A 25,265-nucleotide genomic window follows, 5' to 3' on the forward strand; every position below is an offset into this window, starting at 1 on the left:
CTGAAGTCACCCCTAATTTTTTAGGCTTTGAGTGCACTTATCTTTTAACAGAGGTCATAAAAGAACTTCCTTGGTGATCTTGGAGGTGAGGCTCCTCACACCAATATCCTGAACATCAGGAATGTATGTGGAGCTTCCCCGTCTGATATATTATGTCATCTGGAGGGGGAAAGGGGAGCTGCCGGTTCCTGTAGCTGCACGAGGACCCGGGCTGGCAGAGGATTGTCCCCCCGGTGGTCGGTGCTTCCCGATGAGGGAATACCTCCGTCTCTGCATCAGGTTACGAGGAGAGGGAGACCTAGGTGGGATTTTGGAAATCATACAGTGAGCGATGGTGGTATAGTGGTGAGCATAGCTGCCTTCCAAGCAGTTGACCTGGGTTCGATTCCCGGCCATCGCAGCAATTTTTTTTTTTTTACGTTTAGGATATCATCTCGAAATTTGGTTAATGATTCAAAGGGTTAAATACAGAGGCGCGTCTCGGAAAGAAGAGATCACATTCTCCAGATATCAAATGTAGCTTGAAGCTTCTGATGCTAGAGCTGTACTAATCCTACTAGCCCACTGCAGCTAGTACTGGTGTCCGCTGATGTAACAAAAATGAGGCCAAAGTGGGACTACGACACCCCATCATCTGCTAGGCTATGCCAGTACTACAGTCAAAATATAAATAGGTCCGGCAGCACTCCTATCTCCAAAATCAGCCAATTTGGAAAGTCCATGCACTGTACCTTAACCACGGTAATATTGGTGCCAGCAGATCAGGATCCTGGCTGTTGATCCACCATCAAATAGCAATACGAAAGAATCTGCAGCACTCGTCGGTTTGTGGTAAAAAAAGGTGGATTTATTCCATAGTAAACAGCAAGGGAATGCGACGTTTCAACCGTTCCCGGTCTTTTTCAAGCAGTCAAGTCACATTATTCTGACCACCAGCTAATATGCAGAGTATAGTCCAGTGCACCGCACAGACAGCAGCTAGACCGGCTGGGAGTGACTCCATAAGGTCCTAGTAGGTTGTTATCTGGCTTGTTCTATGACCCACTTTAAGAAAAAAATTTTTACACAATGGACAACCCCTTAACTAGCCAATGTTCCAATATCTGATGATTTTCAGATCAAGTTGACGAAATCACAGTTGTTTGGCCAATATTGATTTGAGATTGACTACACATTTGAAGACGCAAGACCACTACCAAATCCAGAATAAGTAAGAATGGTTGTCCAGAGTCAACATCTTATAAAAATTTTCTTGTCAGGAATAGTCTACGGGAAAGCAAAAAATTGTCCAGAATCAAGGTCATGCAAGGAAATGACATCACCAAGTCAAGAAGAATCGATAACCAAAGTTATCTAAAGTCACTTTTACATAACTTTGTTCCACAGTTAGTTAAGTGCACTTGGAGGTCATAATAACTAAATGCCATGAAATAAGAATAATACCAAGTCATTAAACAAGACTAAAGTTAAAATCAAGTAAAGACCTACATCACCCACCACTATGAGGTCATATCCATCTTTGGCTTAGTATGCCATTTTAGATGTGAGAGTATAAATTTACCACATGCGTGCATTGATCAAGAAGATCTATGAAAATTGAAGAGTCCAACCATGTGCATACAAAAAAATCTGTGATGGAGGACTTGGGACCTTCTGACCAGCCCATCTGGACCTCCAGACTTGACTGGTAGTATGTGCAAATGAATTACCTCAGTCTGGTAAGGTGTCTGAATACTCACTACTGGATTGGTGCCCAGTTCTTTACGGAAGAGTAGCAAAGTAAACAAGCAGCTTCTTGACAAGATGTTATTCCATCTCATAAAACACACTCTACAGGTCTGAATCTATAGACGCTTGGCTTTCACATGGATTTATACCATGAAGAAGAACGCTTCATCAAATTCAATGCCCCTTCACGGGACTTTGACTTGAACTCTGCTTTGCATTTTGGTGGGGTGGATTGAACAAAACATAAAGAGATTATACAGAGCCTATGATGATGCCTGAAGTTTCCTCAACATGTGACATTAGGGGACAAAAAAATAATTAAACTGTTTGGACTCTTAACCTGGAGGTCACCTGGAGATAAGTGCCACCCACAGTGTCTGGTAGCCACTTAAGATTCATGGCATTTTCCCTTACATAAAAATCTTTAAGAAGCAGTGGGTCACAAAAAAAACATTTATCAGGCAGATATTTTCTGCAGCTTTTTGAAAGGTATAACTTGCAGCACCATCAATCGACCACCAGGTGGCACAACATGTGCATTTATTTAAGGGATGTTTTAGAGAGAGTCCTGTAAAAAAAAAAAAAAAAAAAAGAATTTCCCCTATATTAAAGAAAAAAATGATTGTCCTTGTGGGATGGTTGCATGTTATGAGGGTTGGTATTGATAATCCACCATGATCAAAATCTACCTCCTAAAAAAATCCCCAATTATTATTATAATTTTGTTTTTCTATTTTTTTCTTTTAAAACAGCATCTGGGAAAAGCTTGGTGACAGACGATACGTCTGACCTTAACAGTAACATAATAGTCACAGATCCATCTTAGACTTCTGATCTGATCTGGTTACCTGTGATCGGTCTTCGGCTCTCTTCTCAATGTAGATTAGCTGTTCCTTGAAGAAAGTTGGGTGACAACCCTTGTGGGAGCTAGGGTGAGAACACTTGTGGGAGCTGCAATGTTGACCATATTTACTTATCTTATAACTTTACCAGAAACATAAATGAGGGCCAAAATGGAAAATACAGACGGATCTACTCAGAATTTTATGGTCTAAGAAGAAAATTTTCTTCAAATACCAACAATCCTTATGTTCTTAACGAAAATGTGAGATAACAGATAAATCACCAGCTTGTTAGCAAATATTCTGTAGATATGGAAGGAAGTGACTTTCTAGGAAAGGCAGGATAATGTATATGTTATACAGTATACAGACTGAAGGACATGTTTATGACCTGACAGTCATTGGATGCAACAGGACTTCCTCTGAAGGGTTAATCACAGCCTTATAATGAGACCCTCCCCTCCCCGGCCAGAAGCAACGTATGAATAGCTTTGGGTCCGCTCCTCCAGAGCCATTCTCTCACTCGCTGAGTATCCAGCATCACTCTCCCACAGGCTGGTAGAGAAGTATCCTTCAAGAAGACTTAAAGCAAATCAACGAGCAGAATGGAAACCTATTCGGCATCCATATCCCTTGGCTGAAGAGTCTGCACAAATGTGGCGCCTCAATAAACGCCTTGAGGCTTTCCTCTCTCGGGTCAAAGCACTAGAAGAAGAGAATGAGCTCCTCAGAACAGAGATCCTTCACCTCAAAAGCACCAAGTCCAATAGGTCTATCATAAGGGAGTACCATGATGAAATAATGAAGCTAAGGGACACCTTAGATGATGGACACCAGGAGATGGTCCAGGTGGAAACCGATAGAGACTGCATCTATCAGGAGATAGAATATGTGAAAGAACTGTGCCTCCAGGAGAAGCAAACCCAAGAAGATGTGAAGAAAGAATTGTCCGAGAGCAAAAAATTGCTGGAAGAAGAGAAAAGAGCCCAGATATGGTTGAAGGAAAGACTTATACATCTGGAGGAAGAGATGGAGGACATCCTCAAGGTTCATGAAGAGGAGAAGGCTCAGATGGAAGAAGAGATTTCCAGTTACTCCCAAAGACTGGAGAACCTCAAAATTGCTCCCGCAAACTTTAAACCAGTCAATGTGGAAGACTATGCAAATCAGCTGTCACAGATATGGCAGGGAGCTGTGGAGGAGTACAAGATTGAAGTGTCAGCTCTGGAGGCAAATTTGTCCCAGGCCAAAGATAACTTGCAGAAGGTGTTGGACGAGAACAAACAGAGTCAAATTCAACTGCAAAATCTAGAAAGAGACCTGCAGAGTCTTAAGAGCAGGAAGGAGATGCTGGAGGAACTTCTGGGCAAGCAGTGGCTGGAACAACAAGATGAAGAAGGTGAACTACAGGTGTGTATCCGATTTCTTAACCTGTACACATATGTGATGTTGAAGCACGCATACATGTAATTAAGGGGGAACAAAACCTAAGGTGATAATGTATGATATAACCTGTAGATATCAGTCAAATATATGTATGAAATGATTTTGGAGGGTCTCAAGGCTGGAGATGTGTGACATAAAGTAATAGTCATAGGGGCAGGGATCTTTCTGGACTTCCTGTCAGTCATCCCATTGAGAACAATATGGCCTCGCCTCCTCCCATTGTGAAATGGTTGACACCCGGAAACAATAGATGTAACCATAAAGCACATGGAGATGAGGTAATCGTTAGGCTGCCCATACACATGAAATGCCTGTCAGTCGAAATCCAGCAGCCCCATCCTTATCTCTCCTGACATGTGTCATCCTGGGAGAGACCGGAGGTCACTATACACATTAGTCGGCCAGTCCCACCTAAAATAAAAGGGTTAGGCCAATTGACAACGATAGGGACAATGTCATGTAAGATGGTGGATTGATCTCTAGTACAATCTAGAAGCATATATTTTCTAGGTATGGCGGCCATGCACAGCCAGGCATGCCACTGGCTGGGGTCAGTGAGCCATCAGTCCACCATCAGACCTGAGGTAGTGAACACCACTATATTGCCATGTGCTCCCTTCCTACTTCTGAGCTGCATGCAGACAACTGTAGAGAAGTCCTAAATGGAGACACGTCCTCACTTGTAAATCACAAGGTGTCAGTGTCAGAAGTTCTTGAGATATTTTCAGTACAAGTCTATGGAGGTTCCTGTGCAAAATATTATTTAGGGGTCTGACATATAGTGCTCATGTAATGCTACCATACAAGTACGGAGAGTACATATGATTCCTACATACACTACTCGGCTATCTCCGGCAGCCCCATAGAAGCGAATGGAGCTGTAGCCACACAAGCGCGGTGTGCTCTCCATTTATTTCTCTGGGTGTTCCGAAATAGTTAAGCTTAGCTTTTTCCAGAACTCCCATAGAAGTGAGTGTAGAGCCCAAATCGGGTTGTCCCAATATCCATCTAAGATGCAAGTCCAGCTTTGTATTACTACATGCCACATCCATTTGTCCCAGAGATATCTAGAGGTGTTTTATTCCATAAGCTGAGCATGCATGTGTATGGGCGATAGTCAAGACGGACAGCTGTGGGACGGAGGAGCTGACAGCTGTCTATTGTCTATGGCCAGAGCTCGGCAGTGCCTGACATTGGACTGGGCGGATATCTTTCCAGTAGTCTCTTGCTGGAACTCAAGGGCAATCTATATATAGCACTATCTATGTATCCAAGCTATGTAAAATGTGTCTGAGACGTTTCCCATGAAGAGAAATTTATTCCTAATACTTCCTGAATGAAGGATAAACATTTATAAACATGGAGTGTGAGAAGGGGAAATCCAGACACAGCAGGGTGTGAGCTTGGCCCATGATCTTGTAGAAAGTTCTCAGCATCTAGAGGCACATTACAACCACAAAGCCATTACAACCGTCATCACTTTCCACAATTCATGTTCCTTCAGATGCCAAAAATTACATTTTGTCCTGTCTCAAATTTTCACAAAAATTTCAGGAGAACTCCACCCAATAAAGTCAACATGAGTCAATATGGAGGACATTTTTGGTCATATCTCATAGTACAAACCAGTGGTCCAAAGTAGGTTTTCCAATACAAAGATTGGGTTGCCCTGAGGGTCTCAGGGTAGGGGCCCTCTTCTGGTTGTCATGCCTCAAACCAGTCTTTCTGACATTTGTCTGCTCCACCTAGGGTAGTCCTGGTCTGCTTTAAGAGATGAGAACATGAAGTCAATATGGAGGACATTTTTGGTCATATCTCATAGTACAAACCAGTGGTCCAAAGTGGGTTTTACAATGCAAAGATTGTGTGGGTTTGCCCTGAGGGTCTCAGAGTAGAGGCCCTCTTCTGGTTGTCAATGCCTCAAACCGTCTTTCTGACATTTGTCTGGTCCACCTGGGGTAGTCCTGGTCTGCTTTAAGAGATGAGAACATGAAGTCAGTATGGAGGACATTTTTGGTCATATCTCATAGTACAAACCAGTGGTCCAAAGTGGGTTTTCCAATACAAATATTGTGTGGGTTGCCCTGAGGGTCTCAGGGTAGGGGCCATCTTCTAGTTGTCATGCCTATAACCTTCTTCCTGATATGTGTATGGTCCACCTGGGGTTGTCCTGGTGGAAACTGTTTGAAGAGATGAGAGATAATAAGTATCTCCACACAAAACTGAAGGTTGTGTGGACAGCCCCTTGAAGTGTCCACTCCAGAGTCGTATTAATAAAGTTTATTGAAGTGATATACACAAGGGGCAGGTTTATGAAAACTGTCCAAGAGGAACACTGCCTTCATTGCCAATAGCAACCAATCACAGAACAGCTTTCACTTTTCAAAAGCAGTGGGAGAAATGAAAGCTGTGATGTGATTGGTTGCTATGGGTAACACAGACTCTCTGACTAATAGACAGTTTCATAAATCTTTTGGTTCTGTCTCTAATGTCACTCACGGGCGCTGATTGTTTACCGTGATTGCGGGCACACATGAAAACGGTCCTACTTTTGACTACACACGGGGCTACCGTCACTCAACTTTATTTATACACTTGTGGACAATCCCTTTAAATTTTTTCAATTGTTTGTCAAAGTAAATTCAGGATTATGACGGCTTTGGTTAGACAGTGGTGTAATCCTCCACAGCTGTCGTGTCTGAATCTGCTAAGTCACAGCACACATGGCCGCCCTCGCTACGTATCCGGGAACAGAGCACATGCTTTCTAGTCATGGATTGTGGATTGAGGCAGAATATCACGTTTTTAACAAACCCCTAAACGGTGGGACAGCTGGGTGACAACGCCCATGGAAGCTGTCATTGCGGCCATATTGCTTGTCACCCAGCTTTCTGAGACGCAGATAGAACCGAGTAGAATTTTTCACAAACAGAGGAACTGATTTTAGGCATTCTCTCAGTGTGCACCGCTACTGTCCTACTCCATGCAGCGCACTGCTGACCTCCATATGTTACAGGAACAGCAGATGTGTCTGGGAAAGGGAGCCGGAATTATCCGAGGAGCTGAGTCATCTATGAGACAATTACATGAATGGACCCGGCCCCTTCTCCATCTCCTTAATGGGGATGTATGGGAGGAATCTGGTATCTCAGGGGACGTCTGCTACAGTGCACACATAGATAGATAGAGAGATAGATAGATAGATAGATAGATAGATAGATATGAGAGAGATAGATAGATAGATAGATAATAGATAGGAGATAGATAGATAGATAGATATGAAAGAGATAGATAGATAGATAGATAGATATGAGAGAGAGAGATATGAGATAAATAGATAGATAGATAGATAGATAATAGATAGGATATAGATAGATAGATATGAGAGAGATAGATAGATAGATATGAGATAGATAGATAGATAGATAGATAGATATGAGATAGATAATAGATAGTAGATAGATATGAAAGAGAGAGAGATAGATAGATATGAAAGAGATAGATAGATAGATATGAGAGAGAGAGAGATATGAGATAGATAGATAATAGATAGGATATAGATAGATAGATATGAGATAGATAGATAGATATGAGAGAGATAGATAGATATGAGATAGATAGATAGATAGATATGAGATAGATAGATATGAGAGAGATAGATAGATAGATAGATATGAAAGAGAGAGAGATAAATAATATATAGGAGATAGATAATAGATAGGAGATAGATAGATGATAGATAGATAGATAGATAGATATGAGAGAGAGATATGAGAAAGATAATAGATAGGATATAGATAGATAGATAGATATTAGATAGATAGATAGATATGAGATAGATATGAGATAGATATGAGATAGATATGAGATAGACATGAGATAGATAGATAGATATGAGATAGATATTAGATAGATAGATAGATAGATATGAGATAGACAGATAGATATGAGATAGATAGATATGAGATAGATAGATATGAGATAGATATGAGATAGATAGATAGGAGATAGATAGATATGAGATCCCCACCCCGTGATCTTACAAGCGGCTGGCCGTGTAGATGGGTCCGCCCTCTGTATCACTCTTCTGCTGTTATGTCCTAATCTCATCCAGCAGTAGAAGGAAGCAGATGTCTCATTGTGCCGTGTTATAGATCGGCCACCATATGACTCGTCCTTTTAGGGCTCTTAAGCTAATTTCGACCACTTAACCTTATTACATGGACATGTTGGGTGATCTGCCTGATCCCTGAGGGCCAGGGGATAAATACAGAGCACTCCTGGTGAAAGGCCCTGTGATCTGAGGGACCTTAAAGGGTATCAGTCACCAGACATGTCCTAACAACCCCCTCCCCATCCTCTTTGTGGCTTTTCTACTAAGAGGGTTCACATATATTCAGCTGCAAATTGGATGATCAAGGGCCTCTTAAAGGGATTTTACACTATGGACATTAAAAGTATATGGATTGGACATTCCTAGGAGAAGGTCTGTGTCACCTCCAGTGCATGGCTTGGTGCTGCCCTTTAATAACACCCGACAATCAACTAAAAGTCAAGTTGGAGCTGAGATGACAGGTGTGTGTGTAGGCAGATGTGCTGTTAGAGAAAGCTGAGTGACAACCACTGTAGGCGGCCATATTGTTTGTCACCAAGAGTTTTGTATAAACAGATACAGCTAAGAAACCAACAGGCCCAATCACAGTCTATCGGCTAGACCTGAGAGCTATGCCCAATGCTACTTTCAGCAGAGGAGCTATGCACTGCCCCCTATTGGACAAAGTGGATGTCTTTTGATTATAATGGCTGTCTTGCTGGGTTTGTTATGTCATCGTACGCAAGCACAGCCAGCTGATTGGTTCCAGCAGTGGTAACCTTCTCTCTGCCTCCAGTTTTGGCTTCTGAAAGGGACACTAGCCATATGGCACATGTGTGTTCAGAATGGACAGTTCCTTTAAGAACAGGTAAGATGAGATAATGAGATGGAAACGTGTTTTAATCATCTAACTTGGCGTCAGAGCTCAACTAAACCATATGCTATGAATATGTTCTTCACTAAGGGGATGTTTCTGTGACTCTAGTTGACAGATATAGGGAATGCCTTATAACAGCAGCCGTTTTTGTCTGTAAAATTCATTGATATTGGTATCACTTTTCAGCTTGAAATCGAAACCTTGGAAAAGGAGAAGAAAGACCTAAGAGTCCAGATCGCCCAAGTGCTAGAAGACAGGCAGCAGCTGATGCACCTCAAAATGTCTCTCAGCTTAGAGGTGGCAACTTACAGGTAATGAACTCTTCTGCTGCCCCTTTCAGGCTTTAAGTGGCACCAAACATATATGTTATGAAACGAAGATGATTCATGTCATAAATTCTGGTTATGTTACAGAAGATATTCTGTTCTGGGCAGGAGAAAAGAAGGTAAGGTGCCCAGTGGGGCAGGAGAAAAGGCAGTGAGGGTCCCGGTGAGGGCAGGAGAAAAGGCAGTCAGGGTCTCGGTGATGGCAGGAGAAAAGACAGTGAGGGTCCCAGCGAGGGCAGGAGAAAAGACAGTCAGGGTCCCAGCGATGGCAGGAGAAAAGACAGTCAGGGTCCAGCGAGGGCAGGAGAAAAGACAGTGAGGATCCCGGCGAGGGCAGGAGAAAAGACAGTCAGGGTCCCAGCGATGGCAGGAGAAAAGACGGTGAGGGTCCCAGCGAGGGCAGGAGAAAAGACAGTGAGGATCCCAGTGAGGGCAGGAGAAAAGGCAGTGAGGGTCTCGGCGAGGGTAGAAGAAAAGACAGCGAGGGTCCCGGCGAGGACAGGAGAAAAGACAGTGAGGGTCCAGGTGAGGGAAGGAGAAAAGACAGTGAGGATCCCGGTGAGGGCAGGAGAGAAGACAGTGAGGGTCCCAGTGGGGGCAGGAGAAAAGACAATAAGTGTCCCAGTGAAGGCAGGAGAAAAGACAGTGAGGGCAGGAGAAAAGGCAGTGAGGGTCCCGGCGAGGACAGGAGAAAAGACAGTGAGGGTCCAGGTGAGGACAGGAAAGAAAACAGTGAGTGTCCCAGTGGGGGCAGGAGAAAAGACAATAAGTGTTCCGGTGAATGCAGGAGAAATGACAGTGAGGGCCCAAGGGAGAGCAGGAGAAAAGGCAGTGAGGGTCTCGGTGAGGGCAGGAGAAAACACAGTGAGGGTCCCGTGAGGGCAGAAGAAAAGATAGTGAGGGTCCTGGTGAGGGCAGGAGAAAACACAGTGAGGGTCCTGTGAGGGCAGGAGAAAAGATAGTGAGGGTCCTGGTGAGGGCAGGAGAAAAGGCAGTGAGGGTCCCAGTGAGGGCATGAGAAAAGACAGTGATGGTCCAAGTGAGAGCAGAAGAAAAGACAGTGATTGTCCAAGTGAGGGCAGAAGAAAAGACAGTGAGGGTCTCGGTGAGGGCAGGAGAAAAGACAATGAGGGTTCCAGTGAGGGCAGGAGAAAAGACAGTGAGGGCAGGAAAAAAGACAGTGAGGGTACAAGTGAGGGCATGAAAAACGACAGTGGGGGTCCAAGTGAGTGCAGGAGAAAATACAGTGAGGGTCCAGGTGAGGGTAGAAGAAAAGACAGTGAGGGTCCCAGCGAGGACAGGAGAAAAGACAGGGTCCCGGTGAGGGCAGGAGAATAGACTGCAGACCCTAACATGGCAACTATTAAAATGAGTGGGTGTCCACAATATCTGTTGATTTTATTTGTCACATTTGTGTCTTCTGTTGTCAAGAGCAGCTATTAGCCTGATAGGGCATGTTGCAGCCCCTTTATAGGCATTGTACAAGGTTAGGAAAACATGGCTGCTTACCTCCACATACAGCACCACGACTGTATATGAGTTGTGTCTGGTACTGCAGTCCTTTGAAGTTAATTGGACTGGGCTGTAATACCACACGCAATCTGTGGACAGGTGTGGCACTGTTTTTGGAGGAAAGCAGACAGGTTTTTCTAATCCTGTACAACACTCTTAAAGAGGTTGTGTCTCCTTACACATTGGTCTCTAGGATATGCCACCAGTGTTAGATAGCTGCAGGTCCCAGAGGTGGGATCCACACCTATCTGTAGAATGGATGCGGAAACCACACGGATAATCTGTTCTGCAAAAAAATAGACTACATCCACAAAATGCAGGCCAGGGATCATTGAAAACAACAGGTCCTCAAATAAAATGTGGACGGCACACGGACCACATCTATGTTTTGCGGATCCCCAATTTACAGATCACAAAACCAATACAGTTTTGTGCATAGGACCTTCTGCTTGAAGATACTTGTGAATCTTTCACAAGTTAAACAGATGACGGCCTCCAAAAATTCTCCCAAATGCCCCTGTTCATGTACAATATATGCAAGATCCCCCCCCCCCCTCCCCCCAAATGAATACATCCCTCTGGTTTTTCATTCCATTTCATCCATGGGAATTTGGTCTCAACAAGGAACTACTGCTCAACGTTTTCCCCTCATTTTACGTTTTTTTTTTGTTCTCGGCCTTCCAGATGGTAATAGACAAAAGCGGGCCGTTCATTAGCATCATAATGCTGACCACAGGGACTGAAGCTAAAAATGTTCACTCCCGACACATTCCATTATGTCATCGGGCTACTTGTGTCGCACAATATAAATCTAGCTGTAAAGCGAGAGTGAAAGGGATAAGGAGGTTCTCAAGAGCCAGCGTGTGTGATCCTGGGCAGGAGCACCGACTTTTTCTTCTCCTCTTTTTGTAAATTATTAAAACTGGTGGACGTCTAAAACTTTAGTGGCCCAACTGTATAGAAATTTACTCATTTATACTGAATTGGACAAAGATTTTTTTAATGTATTTTGACCCCAAAAAAAAAAAAAAAATGTAAAAAAAAGTTTAAAAAAGGTGTCATGAAATGTTTGTAATTTTTTAATGAAGAAATATTAAAGGGGTTGTCCAAGCTACAGAAATTGATGAGTTATCCTCAGGATAGGTCATCAAGATCACATCTTGACACCTGGAACTCTCACCAATCAGATGTACGGAGCCAGTGTTGGACTGGGGTTTCTTGGGTCCACCAGAGAAAATTTTTCTTGAGGTCCAACTCATCACCTATAAAGTCTAATATGTTCTGAATCAAAGAAATAGACTTTGGTGGCAAGTGATTAGCTCCAAAATCAGCTTCAAATGTTCGTTTTTTTAATCCTGTACTTTTGGGGCCTACTGTGGTATCAGAGCTTGGGCCCACTGGAGGATCCCCTGGTGCTCTAGTGGGCCAGTCCAACCTGGTATTGAGCACAAGTAAAAGGCTTTGTACACAGTGTAGTTTATGGTGCCAGTGCCCTGTAGGACCTGTTCACGACCACTACCGAGAGTACGGAGCCTTCTGCTTCTAGATCTGATCAATGTACAGTTTCCAGTGCCATGCCTGCCTGAAACAACTGATTGGTTGGGGTGCCGAATGTTGGACCACCAGTCTATTAAGGATGTATCTCCAGTGACTACAGTTTTAACCACAGACCTCGATGTTTAATGTTTTTGATCCCAGTCCTTGCTATTCACTTGGTTTGTGATTCAGTCCCTTGGTTTTTTGTTGCCAGTCCCTGCTGATGACTAGCTCTTGGTGTTTAGTGGACTTTTGGGCCACCACTTTAACCTGAATCCTAAAACTTAAAATCGAAACCCAGCTAGCGTTAAAAATAAATACCCTTCTTATTTCCTTACAGATCCCTTCTAGAGACTGAAAGTACAAGGTTATATACTCCGAGTGCAGATTACAAAGTCGCTTCATCCTTCAGTGGTAAGTTTCTAAACTATAGCTTTACAGTTGGCTTTACAGTCATAACAACAGGTTTAATTCCCAGCAGTCAGTGGATTTTACCGGCCCTAAAATAATCTCGCTGGTCTTTAGAATAGGCTTTCATGACTGCTTCCTTCCCAAGTTTAATTGGGCAAGGGACATTTCTCCATATAAATCATTCTCAGCTGGAATATTTTTTTCTGTTAGCTAAGTAAGTAGCGCTGGTAATCACTGCCCCCGGCCCAATGTCATACTTATAGTGCTTCCCACATCACCATAGTTGACCTTTCTTATTTCTTGCCCAAGTAAGTACCACAGTCATCATTGCTAAAGAAACACTCCAGCCAAAAATTATAGATTGTGTTATGTCGAGTGCAGGGCCCAAGGGCAAAGAGCATAACGGAAAGAATCTTAGTGTCAGGCATTGACCTCCTCAACCCTTAGTCCTGAAGGGGTTTTCTGGGATTTTCATTTTGATGGCCTATCCTCCCTGCACATCCACCGATCAGCTGTACAAAGAGGCCATGGTGCTCCATGAGCGCCTAGGCCTCTTTCTAGGCCATGTGATGTCACATTCATCGGTCACATGGCCTATCTTGCCGATCTCATATTGATGACCTATCCTAAGGATAGGTCATCAATATAAAAATCCCTGAAAACCCCTTTAATATGTACCTGTTAGCAGATATCTTTGTGTGTGGCATCAACGACTTAATGAATTAGGGGCAGGAGCAGATACTACTCCACAAGCTCAAATTCAGTCAGCAGTCTGGTGAGCTTTGGAATGGTAATTCAGATCCTTGTCTTTTTTTTGTTGATAGGTACAAGTTTCTACAAAGCGCACCATAGGATCAAATCCATAAGACCTAGGGGTGGGGGGTGCAATGAAAGTAGAGTTGCAGTCACCTATAAGAGTTGTGCCGATTAAGCACAACTTTAATCAAGGCTGGTAAGATATTACTGCAGCTTTCTTGAAAGAGACCGGTAATCCAGTGTGAATAATGGCAGAGAAGAATGCAAACAAATAAAATGTTGCTGATGTCCACAATTAAGTGTGAGTGCACACGTTTATTGAGAAATGATATAACCCATTTCATAATAGGACATACTGTATTTCTTCCTCAAGGCCTGAGGAGAAAAGTAAAAGTGTTTACCAGCACCTGATTCAGGACTTTGTCAGAAATTCAACTGACAGCATTCTTCTCTGAACCATCATTTTGGTTGGAAAGTGGTAAATACCCAGTAGAGATGGTATAACTCTAGACTAAATACTGTTTTGCATGCCATAATGTATGGAAATAATGTTCCTCTAGAAAGTTATCATTGGGGTCTGTAAGTAAGGACAGATATAGAAAAATAATGGTCAGTGGGGCATCAACCCGTACTAGGACTGTCTGTACATTAGCAGTAGCGCGTTCCAACATAATGATTCTCTCATATACAATAATGTACCATTTGAGTTACATTGTCTATCTGTGGACAAAACACATTGAATTGCAGCTCTTTTTCATCTTACAGATTCATTGCTGGAACAGAAGTCCTTTAGGAAAAGCCGGAATGAAAATACTAAACCACTGGTTTCCAGGGACAACAGGTTAAACAAAAGGCAGAGTGCAGAGACCAGTACAGACCGCTACATAAATGTGAAAAGTACTTCATTTTCAAATAAGGCAAGTCCTGTAACCAAAGAGTTTCAGAAAGTAAGCTCTGTGCTTCAATCTCAAGGTCTTAAGTATACCAAAGCATCTTCTGCCACACTGCCTCCAGCTGAAAGCAGCTTAGGAAGACATATTCAAAATAGAGATGTTTTCAAGAAAAGTAAAGTGGAGACCATCTCCCATTTTCAAGATTTTTCTAAACCTGTCACTAAGGAGACTGTGAGAAAGGACGCAGATATTGAACCAGTTTTAAATGGAAAAGCTTACAACACAACTGACACTAAATTAAATAAGAGAGACCTTATGAGTGATGCAAAGGATGAATCTCTAACACCAACTGCAAACGAAACTGTAAGTGCTCAGGTGGAGTCTTCTTTGAGACCCGAAGCAAAGCATATTGAAATCATCTCTGATTTTGGGTTAGAGGAGAAACATTTTGTGGAAGCTCCAAAGACAGACAAAGAAACACTCGTCTTTGAGAAACATAACAAAGAAAAGATTGACTTTGAGGTTCCCATAGATAATGGTGACCATCCCAGTGAAGACTTTGGAAATATCGATGAAGAACACATAATTGGAAAACAAGAAGTTGTTAGGCAAATTGTGAGTTGCCAGAGAGTGTATATAGAAAAAGAGGAGTTAGTGGAACCATTGGAATATGAAAATATAGAGACATCAGTTAAAGTGAATAATGAGGAATTTAGAAAAGTTCTGGATTTTTCAAAACCAAATACGCAAGACTTGGATGAACCACATGTTCTTTCTTCAGATGGAGTATCTGACCAGGGAATTGAATATACCCTCAGCCAAGAGCTTGATTTTGACACTCAAGGCTCATTAAATAATGCAGATGTTGAAAATGCAAGTCAAGACAAAGAGGACATACATCAGGAGGTTGATGAAGAAAAGGAAAACTCCCAACTTAATAAGGGTCTCGAAACTTCTAATTATGTTGAAGCAAAAGTTGATCTTCAAGTTGAAGACATGTCTGTGGATCAGAAGTTACCTGTGCTAAGTTCTTTAATGGAAGATGTTAACCAGTTAATTGATGATGGACAAAACTTCACAAAGGATATTCAGGATATAAAGACAACTGAAAAAGAAGACTATAATGAGAATCATGAAAAAGATACAGAAGTTCTTCAAGATACAAATATCCAAGTGTACAATGACAATGAGCTTGACCAACAAGCTTCCAGACAAGAAGACAATGTTTTTAAAGCTGACCAATGTATTGACAGCAAAGAGGAACATACACAGTTTGAACAGGAAAGGCAAGAGGTCCATGATAGATCCGAGTCAATGGACCACCTTTCAGATGAAGAAGTCTTTAAGACTGGAAGCAAAAAAGAGGAAGAGGAGAGTTGTGAATGTGAGGAAAATATAATCAATGCAGAACAAAATGTCCAGGACTTTATTGATACTGAGCAGTCCAGTATACTTGTTGTCAAAGAAGTTTATCAGTACAGCAGCCAGGTTCGCAATGACCTCCAAGACCTACAGAACCCAAGCCTAGAAGAAAAGAACAATTTTCAATTAAATGATCGCGAACAAAATACTCAGAGTTATGAAGACCAGCAAAAAGACTTTGCAAAAGCTCCAGAGGAAACTGCTCAAGTGTTTAGTGACAGTAACCAAGAAGAATCAAAGGACCAGGAGAATAAAAATGTTTTTGATCAAAGGGATAATGTTCAAGTGGAAGTTAGTCAGTTATCTGAAGATGTGTCTGGCAGTCAAAAACCTGACCTAGAGGAGCTCATGAGTGGGGATTTCAGTGGCACAGAACAAGAGAGTCAAGGAACTGGTGGATACTTTGTTGAACACAATCAAGTTGTCCAAACCTCAGACAGTAAAGAGGGCGACAGCTTGCAAGAAATTAATTCAGACTCAAAACAGGAAGAATTGCATGATATTATGCAGGAGGAGATGGTAATTTCTGTTGAAAAACACGAAGACCTTCAAAAATTGGAAACAGAAAAGGAGCAAAGTGATATAAATCTACACAGTGTACAGTCAACACCTGAACATAACATACAGTCATCAGAAGGTGAAGAGTTGGAAAGAGATGGACAGTTGTTGGAAAAAGATCTAACTGAAGAAGAAACAACAGTTACAAATACTAATTCAGTTGAAACGATCACTTCTGAGTTAAAGGATGTTGAAGAAGATAAGGACAACATAAGTGAAGAGAATTTAGAGGTTTGTACCACAGTTGAATACACAAAATTAATTAAGACTGAAGTTATTGCTAAATCCATTGATGATGAATTTGAATCATACGAGGACAATGCTACTGAAAAAGAGGGGCTTACACCAGCATTTGAAGAAGATATTTCTAAACCAGAACATGAGGCAGAAAAAGAGCAGGAACAAGGTAAAGAACATTATCAAGTTGTTTCCATAGAAGAAGAAAACAGAGAAAACAAGGACAAAGAGGAGGATAAGCAGCTATTCCAAGAGTCCGATGTTCAGCTGAATATTGCTAAAGAAGAAGGATCCTTGTTACAACAAGATACTGAACCAATTGTTGAAAGACGATCCGAGGTTTCCACAGACATGGAACAAGATAATGCTAAGCTACATGATCACCAAGATTCAGAAGTTGATAAAGACCAACCTTCTGATAGGGAGACCAGTTTTCAACAAGAAAGTGAAGATTTAATTCAGTCAGATGAAGGTCATAAAGAAAGTTCCAAGGTTACTTTGACAGCAGAAGAATATAGTGTATCAAATGAGGTTGACACTCAATCGATAGAAAAAGATTATGACATTATGGAAGAAGCTCAAGCTAATTCCACAATGGAAACTGATAGAAATGTGAAACTAAAAAAAGTAGTAGAAAGTGAGCCAGAAGAAAAAAGTAGATTTCAACAGGAAGTAGAAAAAAAAGAAGAGGAAGAACAAGCAAGTAATAATCAAGAAGTAGAAGAAAGACAAGAGAGTTATAACCAAGATGTAGAGACAGGACAAGAACTAGAAGAAGGAACAGAGATTTATCACCAAGAATTAGCAGATGGAAAAGGGGATTATCACCAAGAAGTAGAAATAACACAAAAAGTAGAAGAAAGACAAGACGATCATCACCAGGATTCAGAAGAAGGAAAAGAATGCTATCACCAAGAAGTAGAAGGACAAGAGGGTTATCACCAAGAAGTACAAGATGATGTGGAGCAGAACGTGGGAGTTTCATTGAAGATCTTCCCAAACTTTCTTCGATTCACAAGTGCACAGACTCAATCTGAACAAGAGCAGAGTACCAAGTTTTCTGATGAAGGCACAGAGACACATGTAGATGAGATTCATGTTCATAGGGAAGAACAGACTGAAAATGACTTAATTTTGGAAGACAAAATAAAGGAGCAAGAAGTTTGTGAAAATGAAATAATCCATCAACAGTCAACATTTCCTTTGGAACATGAGCGTAATGATATCCTCTCAGAAAATAGTGAATCACAAGTGGCCGAAAATCTGACTGAAAAGAATGATTTTGATGTACCCACTGACAAGAACCTAACAGAGTTTAATGAAATGGAACAAGGTGACAATATGGATAAAGACAATTCTAAATCTGAGGACTCTATGGATTCTCAAGAGGGTTATCACCAAGAAACAGAAGAAACACAAGAAGGGTTTCACCAAGAAGTAAAAGTAGGAGAAGAGGGTTATCACCAAGAAGATGATGACCAACTGGGTATTGTGGAAAATATTGCATCTGAGGAGGACCACAGCAGGAACCAATCACTCCAAAAGGATTCTGACGTGGAACAGAATGTGGGAGTTTCATTGAAGATCTTCCCAAACATTCTTCGGTTCACAAGTGAACATGATGCAGAGACTCAACCTGAACAAGGGCAAAGTAGCACCTTTTCTGATGAAGGCACAGAAACATATGAGGATGAGATTCATGTTCATGGAGAAGATCAGACTAAAGATGACTTAATTTTGGAAGACAAAATAAAGGAGCAAGAAGTTTGTGAAAATGAAATAATCCATCAACAGTCGACATTTCCTTTGGAACATGAGCGTAATAATATCCTCTCAGAAAATAGTGAATCACAAGTGGTCTTATCCGAGAATCTGACTGAAAAGAATGATTTTGATGTACCCACTGACAAGAACCTAACAGAGTTTAATGAAATGGAAGAAGGCGACAATATAGATAAAGACAATTCTAAATCTGAGGACCCTATGGATTCTCAAGAGGGTTATCACCAAGAAACAAAAGAAACACAAGAAGGGTTTCACCAGGAAGTAAAAGTAGGAGAAGAGGGTTATCACCAAGAAGATGATGACCAACTGGGTATTGTGGAAAATATTGCATCTGAGGAGGACCATAGCATGAACCAATCAATCCAAAAGGATTCTGATGTGGAACAGAATGTGGGAGTTTCATTGAAGATCTTCCCAAACATTCTTCGATTCACAAGTGAACATGATGCAGAGACTCAACCTGAACAAGGGCAAAGTAGCACGTTTTCTGATGAAGGAACAGAAACATATGGGGATGAGATTCATGTTCATGGAGAAGATCAGACTAAAGATGAATTAATTTTGGCAGAAAAGAAGCAAGTTCTTGAAAATGAAATAATCCATCAGCAGTCAACATTTCCATTAGAAAATGAGCAAGAAAACATCCTCTTAGAAAATAGTGAATCACAAGTGGTCTTATCTGAGAATCTGACAGAAAAACATGATTTTGATGCACCCATTGACAAGAACCTAACAGAGTTTAACAAAACGGACAAAGCCGACAATATGGATAAAGACAATTCTAAATCTGAGGACCCTATGGATTCTCAAGAGGGTTATTACCAAAAAACAGAAGAAACACAAGAGGGGCATCACCAAGAAGTAGAAGTAGGAGAAGAGGGTAATCACCAAGAAGAAGACCAACTGGGTGTTGAGGCCATTTCCACATTAAATGAAAATATATCATCTGAGGTGGATCATAGAAGAAACCAATCAATCCAAAACGATTCTGATGTGGAACAGAACGTGCGAGTTTCATTGAAGATCTTCCCAAACATTCTTCAATTCACAAGTGAAAATTATGCAGAGGCTCAAACTGAACAACAAGAACAAAAAAGGGAGCTTTCTTACAAAGGAACAGAAACAAGTGAAGATGAGATTCATCAAGAAAAATTTGAAAATATTGAACAGAATGACATAGTTTTGGAAGCAAGTGAGCAAGAAATTTCAGAAAATGAAATAATCCAACCACAGTCAACATTTCCATTAGAACTTGAGTGTGAAAACCTCCTCTTAGAAAATAGTAAAACTCATGTGGTTTTAGCGGAGAATACAATTGAAAAATATGATTCTGATACATCAATTGAAGAGCACCTAACAGAGTTTGATGAAACAGAAGCAACTGATAATGTCGATAATAATTCTAAATCAGAGGACTCTATGGATTCTCAAGATATTTCAAATTATTCAAAAAGTGAAGAATTTGAAATTAGTAAGGATTATCAGTTAGAACAAACTCTTCCAGATACAACTCCATTGCCCACCTTTGATGATGAATTTGAGGAATTGACAGAAGATAAAATAATATCAGCATCAAAACAAGCAGCAGAGGTTACCAAATTAGAAGGTTCTGCAAATGGCAGTGAAGCTGAGGAGGTGTTAAACAGCAGTTTGGAGTCACAATCATCACAGGTCCTCCCAGAAGTAATTGAACAGTCAAACTTAATCACAGATGATCATGAAGACTATAATGAGCAACAGGATGAAAATACTAAATATCTACTTGAGAGTGAGCATCCACAGCATTTTTTAGAACCTAGGCTGAACACAGAAGATTCTTCTGGAACATCTGAGGAACCAGCTCCCAAACTAATTAACAGTGAGATAGATGCTGAAAACTCTAAGCCTGAAGAATCCACAGCATCTCAGGAAGAAATTGCAATTTTTTTACCAAAAGATGATGAATTAGGTGCAAGCAAAGATTCCCAGTTGGAGAAAACCCAATTTGAGACATCACCACAGGAGAACCAAGTACAGTTATCTTCAGAACTGCTGGTCAGTGAAAGTGTAAATGAAAACCATAATGATAAACTCAAAGAAAGCTGGCCAACTCTAGGTGAAGATACAAATGAAGAGAATGTATTAACCCAAACCATTGACGCTGCTCCTTCATCGGACGATACAAAATTAGTTCCTTCTCTAAGTCATAAAAATGCAACTGAAAATAAGATTATAATAAAAGAACATTCTGACTTAGTAACACAAGATTTCGGAGTGGATCAAAGAGAAAGTGTTAAAACGGAAGACCACGAAAGAGGCATTTGTGAAGAAGACCAAAAATGTGTTGAAGATCTTACAGATAATGGTGAAAAAGAGCCTTCATCTAAGTCATTGGATGAATTCAGTGGAGACAATGTCATCAGTTCAAATGTGTCTGAAATCCCTAATGAAGAATCTGAAGTAAACGATGGAATAACAGTGGATACTAATCAAGATGACATCAAGGTTGATGTAAGACCATTGGAGGAAACCTCAGAAAATGATGACTCAGTAACGTCAGAAGAGAGCTCCCCAAATGTGTCAACTATCAACTATGCTTCTGAGCAGGAAGACAGTAAAACACAATGTTCGATTAAAAAAGACATTGAGGGTGACTCTGATTTTGGGAGTCCAAAAGAGCTGGAACAAAATGTTCCATTATTGACACCAGAACCAATTGTGGAAACTAGTCTTGTGGAAAAGATAGAGCCTGAAACATCATCAGATGAAGAGAAAAACCTATTAGTTGAAAGAAGTGATTCTTCATTTGTTTCCATGAAAGAACATGAAGATACTACTCAATTTCTGACAGAATATAGTGAGGATGGAAAAACAGTGAATGGAATATTTAGGCGTACCATCATTCAGGCAACTCTTGATTTAGATGACCATATGTTCAATGGACATTCTACCAAAGAGAACAGTGAAATCATAATTTCTGAAGCAAAGATGATGAGGTTAGACGGTGATATAGTAAATTCACAATCCCAGGTTAAAATAGAAGATTCTGTAATTGAATTAACAAAGTCGGAAGGAAAGAGTGAGGGTCTTTTCCAGTCTTTACTTGAAACATCTGAGCATAAGGAAAGTCATTTCGATGAAGCCTTCGAAGCTAAAAATATTATGCAAGCTGCAGTCAAGTACGTTGACTCTGCCTCTGAACAAAGTAATTATACCAAGAAACTAATAAATCCATATCTTACTGAGAGAGATTTACATGAGTCATCTGAAATAGCGTCTTCAGTGATAGATGAAGATCTTGTGAACACAAAACAGGAAGTTATTGAGACAAGCCAAGGTTTAAAAATTAATCAAAAAGACCAAGATGCATGGTCATCAGATGAGTAATTCGACTAATTGTTCCTAATTATAAGGCAACAAAAACTTTATTTATATCACAGTGGGCACTTTTATTGACAAATGAAGGAGAAAGGTCCAATTCTTTCAAATGTGTCCTAAATTCCATGAGAGAAGAACTGGAACATTTTAGGGGTCCACTTTACTGTTGTAACTGGATCAAAATTAAAGAGTCACCACAAGATAAAATTTTTTGCAAACTTTCAGTAGATACCACCAATTGATGCCAAAATCCAGTCTGTATGACTCTTCTGACATTGAGTTTAATTTTTTTTCCATCTATTTTTATTACTTTCTGCACGATAAGTTGTCTACGTTATGTATGGGCATATGATCATTATCTTTCAGTGCTTTAGCATATTATAGTTTATTTTAATGCGCAACATATCATGGTTCCCTATTTTGCTTTGTAAGGTCAAATGTTATGTCAGGTAGGTTAATACAGTTATGTTCTACAGAACATTGCATGCGTTTTTCATGTCGTATTAATGCATATATAAAGTGAAGGAAGCCATTTTGAAATCATAAAAATGCAATAAATCAAAAGATTAGTGGGTACCACATAACCACTAAAAGCAAAAAATTTGGTGAAATTTGTGATCACTAAGGACCCCTAGCAATCAAAGGGGCTGCCTCCACTGTATCTCTTTCTGTAACATGCACTCTTTATTTATGATGTAGATGTATGCGTTAGTGTCTACAGAACGTAGTAACTTAAAGAGGTTCACCATTTTGGACAGAAGGATTCTACAAAAAATAAGCGTCTGTTCAATTCCCCTTACAGCACCACCAAGGGGGAAATGAAGTATGACACAGTTACCTATATAAGCAACTGGCCTTACCACATCTCAGTCCAAAATGGGTGACAAATGAATTGTGTTTCTCAAAGGAGTTCCTCCAGGAGCTGACCTGAGCAAGCACGCTATGTTCCTGGAGGAATGGGAATGCTACCTCTCCAGTCTAGTAGGTCCTAATGACTGGGGTTCCCATAGGCCACTGTGGGAAAATAAGAACCATGTCATGAGAGAAGACCGGAGTGTAATGACACATCATGCTATATGTAGTATAATGTAACCATGCTCAATGGCTATATCTTACTATGTACTTAATGCTTCAATTTTACAATATACTGTATAAATCATGTAGTATGTGGTGCATGTAAAGTCAAAGGGTACTAGTTAAGGGACGTAGGACCCAGAAGCTACAAGGTACACCTTTGATGGGGCACAAACATGTATGTAGAATCTACTACATGGACAATTTCTAGCTTCTGAACTCAGCTTTAATCTGATGAACTGTGATGCATAGAAGGGACTGCCATGGGGTTAAACCACACCCCAGCCAATAGTTATTATAACCATGACTGTTATCGAGCACCAAAGAGCTCATGTGCTCTGGTCGAACACATCGGTATGCTCGTGTGCTCTACCGAACACCCGAGCACAATGAAGTCAATGGGAGAACCCCAGGCACCCCCTGCTCGGAAGAGAAGAGGATGTCTGGTTCACAAAAAAAGGTTAAAAATTGATGGAAACCCCATCAAAATGGTTTGGAAACAGAATTAAGAGGATAGCTGAACAGAGCCATCTATTGGTTTCATATTTCATAGTCTTATGACAAGAGTAATCGTAGATCGTGAAGTTTCCATTTTGCATGTCTTTCCCATATACCCATGTTTATGCAAATGCGTTTTTACATGACAAAACTGTATAGAAAGGTTATTGAATATTATATTAGGACAATCAGAAAACTTTTTGCCTCCCTAATGATATTGATCTAGGTGCGCAGGTCCACCCAAGCCATCCAACAGATCTGAAGGAACTTTGAATCTTACTGGTCAGATGAGAGCTGGTTTGGAATGTCTCATAGTGCACAAGGCTGCCATTGTAAGGTATGCTGACTCAGCCTGTCATCTGTCTCATGGATAGATTGATGGCTTGCACATATCTGGCTTTTGGCATATAGCCTTTGTGTGGTTGTCTATTGTATGTCGTAGATAATTGGAGCATCCTCCAAACCATTTTGATGGGGTTTCCATCACTTTCTAACCTTTTCTTGTGAACCAGACACCCTCTCTTCTTCAGAGCAGGGGGTGCCTGGTTTGATGCTCGGGTCTCCCATTGACTTTCATTGTATTAAATTGTACTCGAGCACCCGAAGTATTCGGCCGAGCACTCAGATGTGCCGAGCATAGCGATGCTCGAGACGAACAGCAGTTCGGCCAAGCATGCTCGCTCAACACTACTGAAGATAAATGGTGTCTACATCATGAGCGTTTTTTTATGTTTTCCCACAATGCTTTCATGCTATAATCTGATTGGCTACCAGGGGTAACATCGTACACATGTGGAGTGTGCCCTGTGACACCCCCGTTGTCCTTATTCCTGGTGGTGATTGCATGAGTTATACTTGCACATATAGGTAAAAATATCCAAAGCATGTTATTTTCCATATCTGTAGGTCGATGCTTCCAGCAAATTCAGTGGACCTTATTACTTCATCAGGTCTATATATCGTTTGTTGGGCTTTTTTTTATGAATTTCTTATGAGCCGGCATGTGTATTTATATGACATAAAATTTTATTTCAAGCGTATACACCGCTAATGTGCCTAGTGGTATCTGGAATGGACTCATGGATACCACACCCACTAAGGGAATGAATGTGCTGTATCGGTAAAACAGTGTAAATCCAAGGACCTCGTGGAAGACCATTGAGGGAATGTACGATGGCAACCATGTGCCTTTATTGTCAAGATTTAATAAAGCTCTTGATATCATATCTTCTTTTCTGATTTTGTTTTTATTTCATGGATTGTACAAAGTCCGACACCAAGAAGGAGTCCATACTTCACATGCAATGCATGATGGGAACATTTACAAAACTGTTTATATCCTAAAATTAAAGAAGGAATTCTTATAGGTGGGCGATCCCTTTTCTCAATGAGGCTGCCGAGTATGGATAAACTACACATATAGGGGTGTTACCCGTCTAAGTCTTAAATCTGATTATGTAAAATGCACCAAATTTCAACCTGGACAGACCTGCGGAGAAAATCATGCCGGATGCCCACCGCTGGTTATGGCCCCCCTCACACCCTGCCGCCACTATAGATTTCCAGCCTCCCTGCATCAGTATCTAGTTGGTCAAGTGGCTGCTACAGCCAATGACTGGCCACAGTGGTCATGCATCCTCCATGCGTCGTGTGAATGGATCATGGAACACATGAGAGACATGCCACCGCTGAGGCCAGATGTTGGTTGAAGCGGACTTGGTCAAACCACATGCTGATACGGGAGGCCAGAGATTTGCAGCTGGGGCAGTGACATGGCCAGAACCCAGTGGCAGGAATATGGTAAGTAGAATCCACTGTGCAAGTCCAGTCAAGGTGGGGGGTGGGTGTCTGTACACCGGGAGTAAACAACCAATTATAACTAGTTATACCAGCATGCTCCATATCACTATATAC

General features: G+C 41.0%; 1 protein-coding gene and 1 non-coding gene across 2 annotated transcripts; both read left to right on the forward strand.

Moving 5' to 3' along the window:
- The first annotated feature begins 328 nt into the window (after positions 1 to 328).
- TRNAG-UCC lies at positions 329 to 400 on the forward strand. The gene has a single exon. It is a non-coding gene; the product is annotated as a tRNA-Gly (tRNA).
- A 2,760-nt stretch (positions 401 to 3,160) lies between these two features.
- NES (nestin) lies at positions 3,161 to 23,570 on the forward strand. The gene is given in 5 exon segments (XM_044272824.1): positions 3,161 to 3,208; positions 3,210 to 3,980; positions 9,173 to 9,297; positions 12,701 to 12,774; positions 14,293 to 23,570. Coding segments are annotated over 5 exon segments (8,499 nt in total). The 5' UTR covers positions 3,161 to 3,175; the 3' UTR covers positions 21,789 to 23,570.
- The last annotated feature ends 1,695 nt before the right edge of the window (positions 23,571 to 25,265 follow it).

The sequence above is a fragment of the Bufo gargarizans genome, chromosome 11 (assembly GCF_014858855.1).
Source record: "Bufo gargarizans isolate SCDJY-AF-19 chromosome 11, ASM1485885v1, whole genome shotgun sequence".
Classification (NCBI taxonomy): Eukaryota; Metazoa; Chordata; class Amphibia; order Anura; family Bufonidae; genus Bufo; species Bufo gargarizans.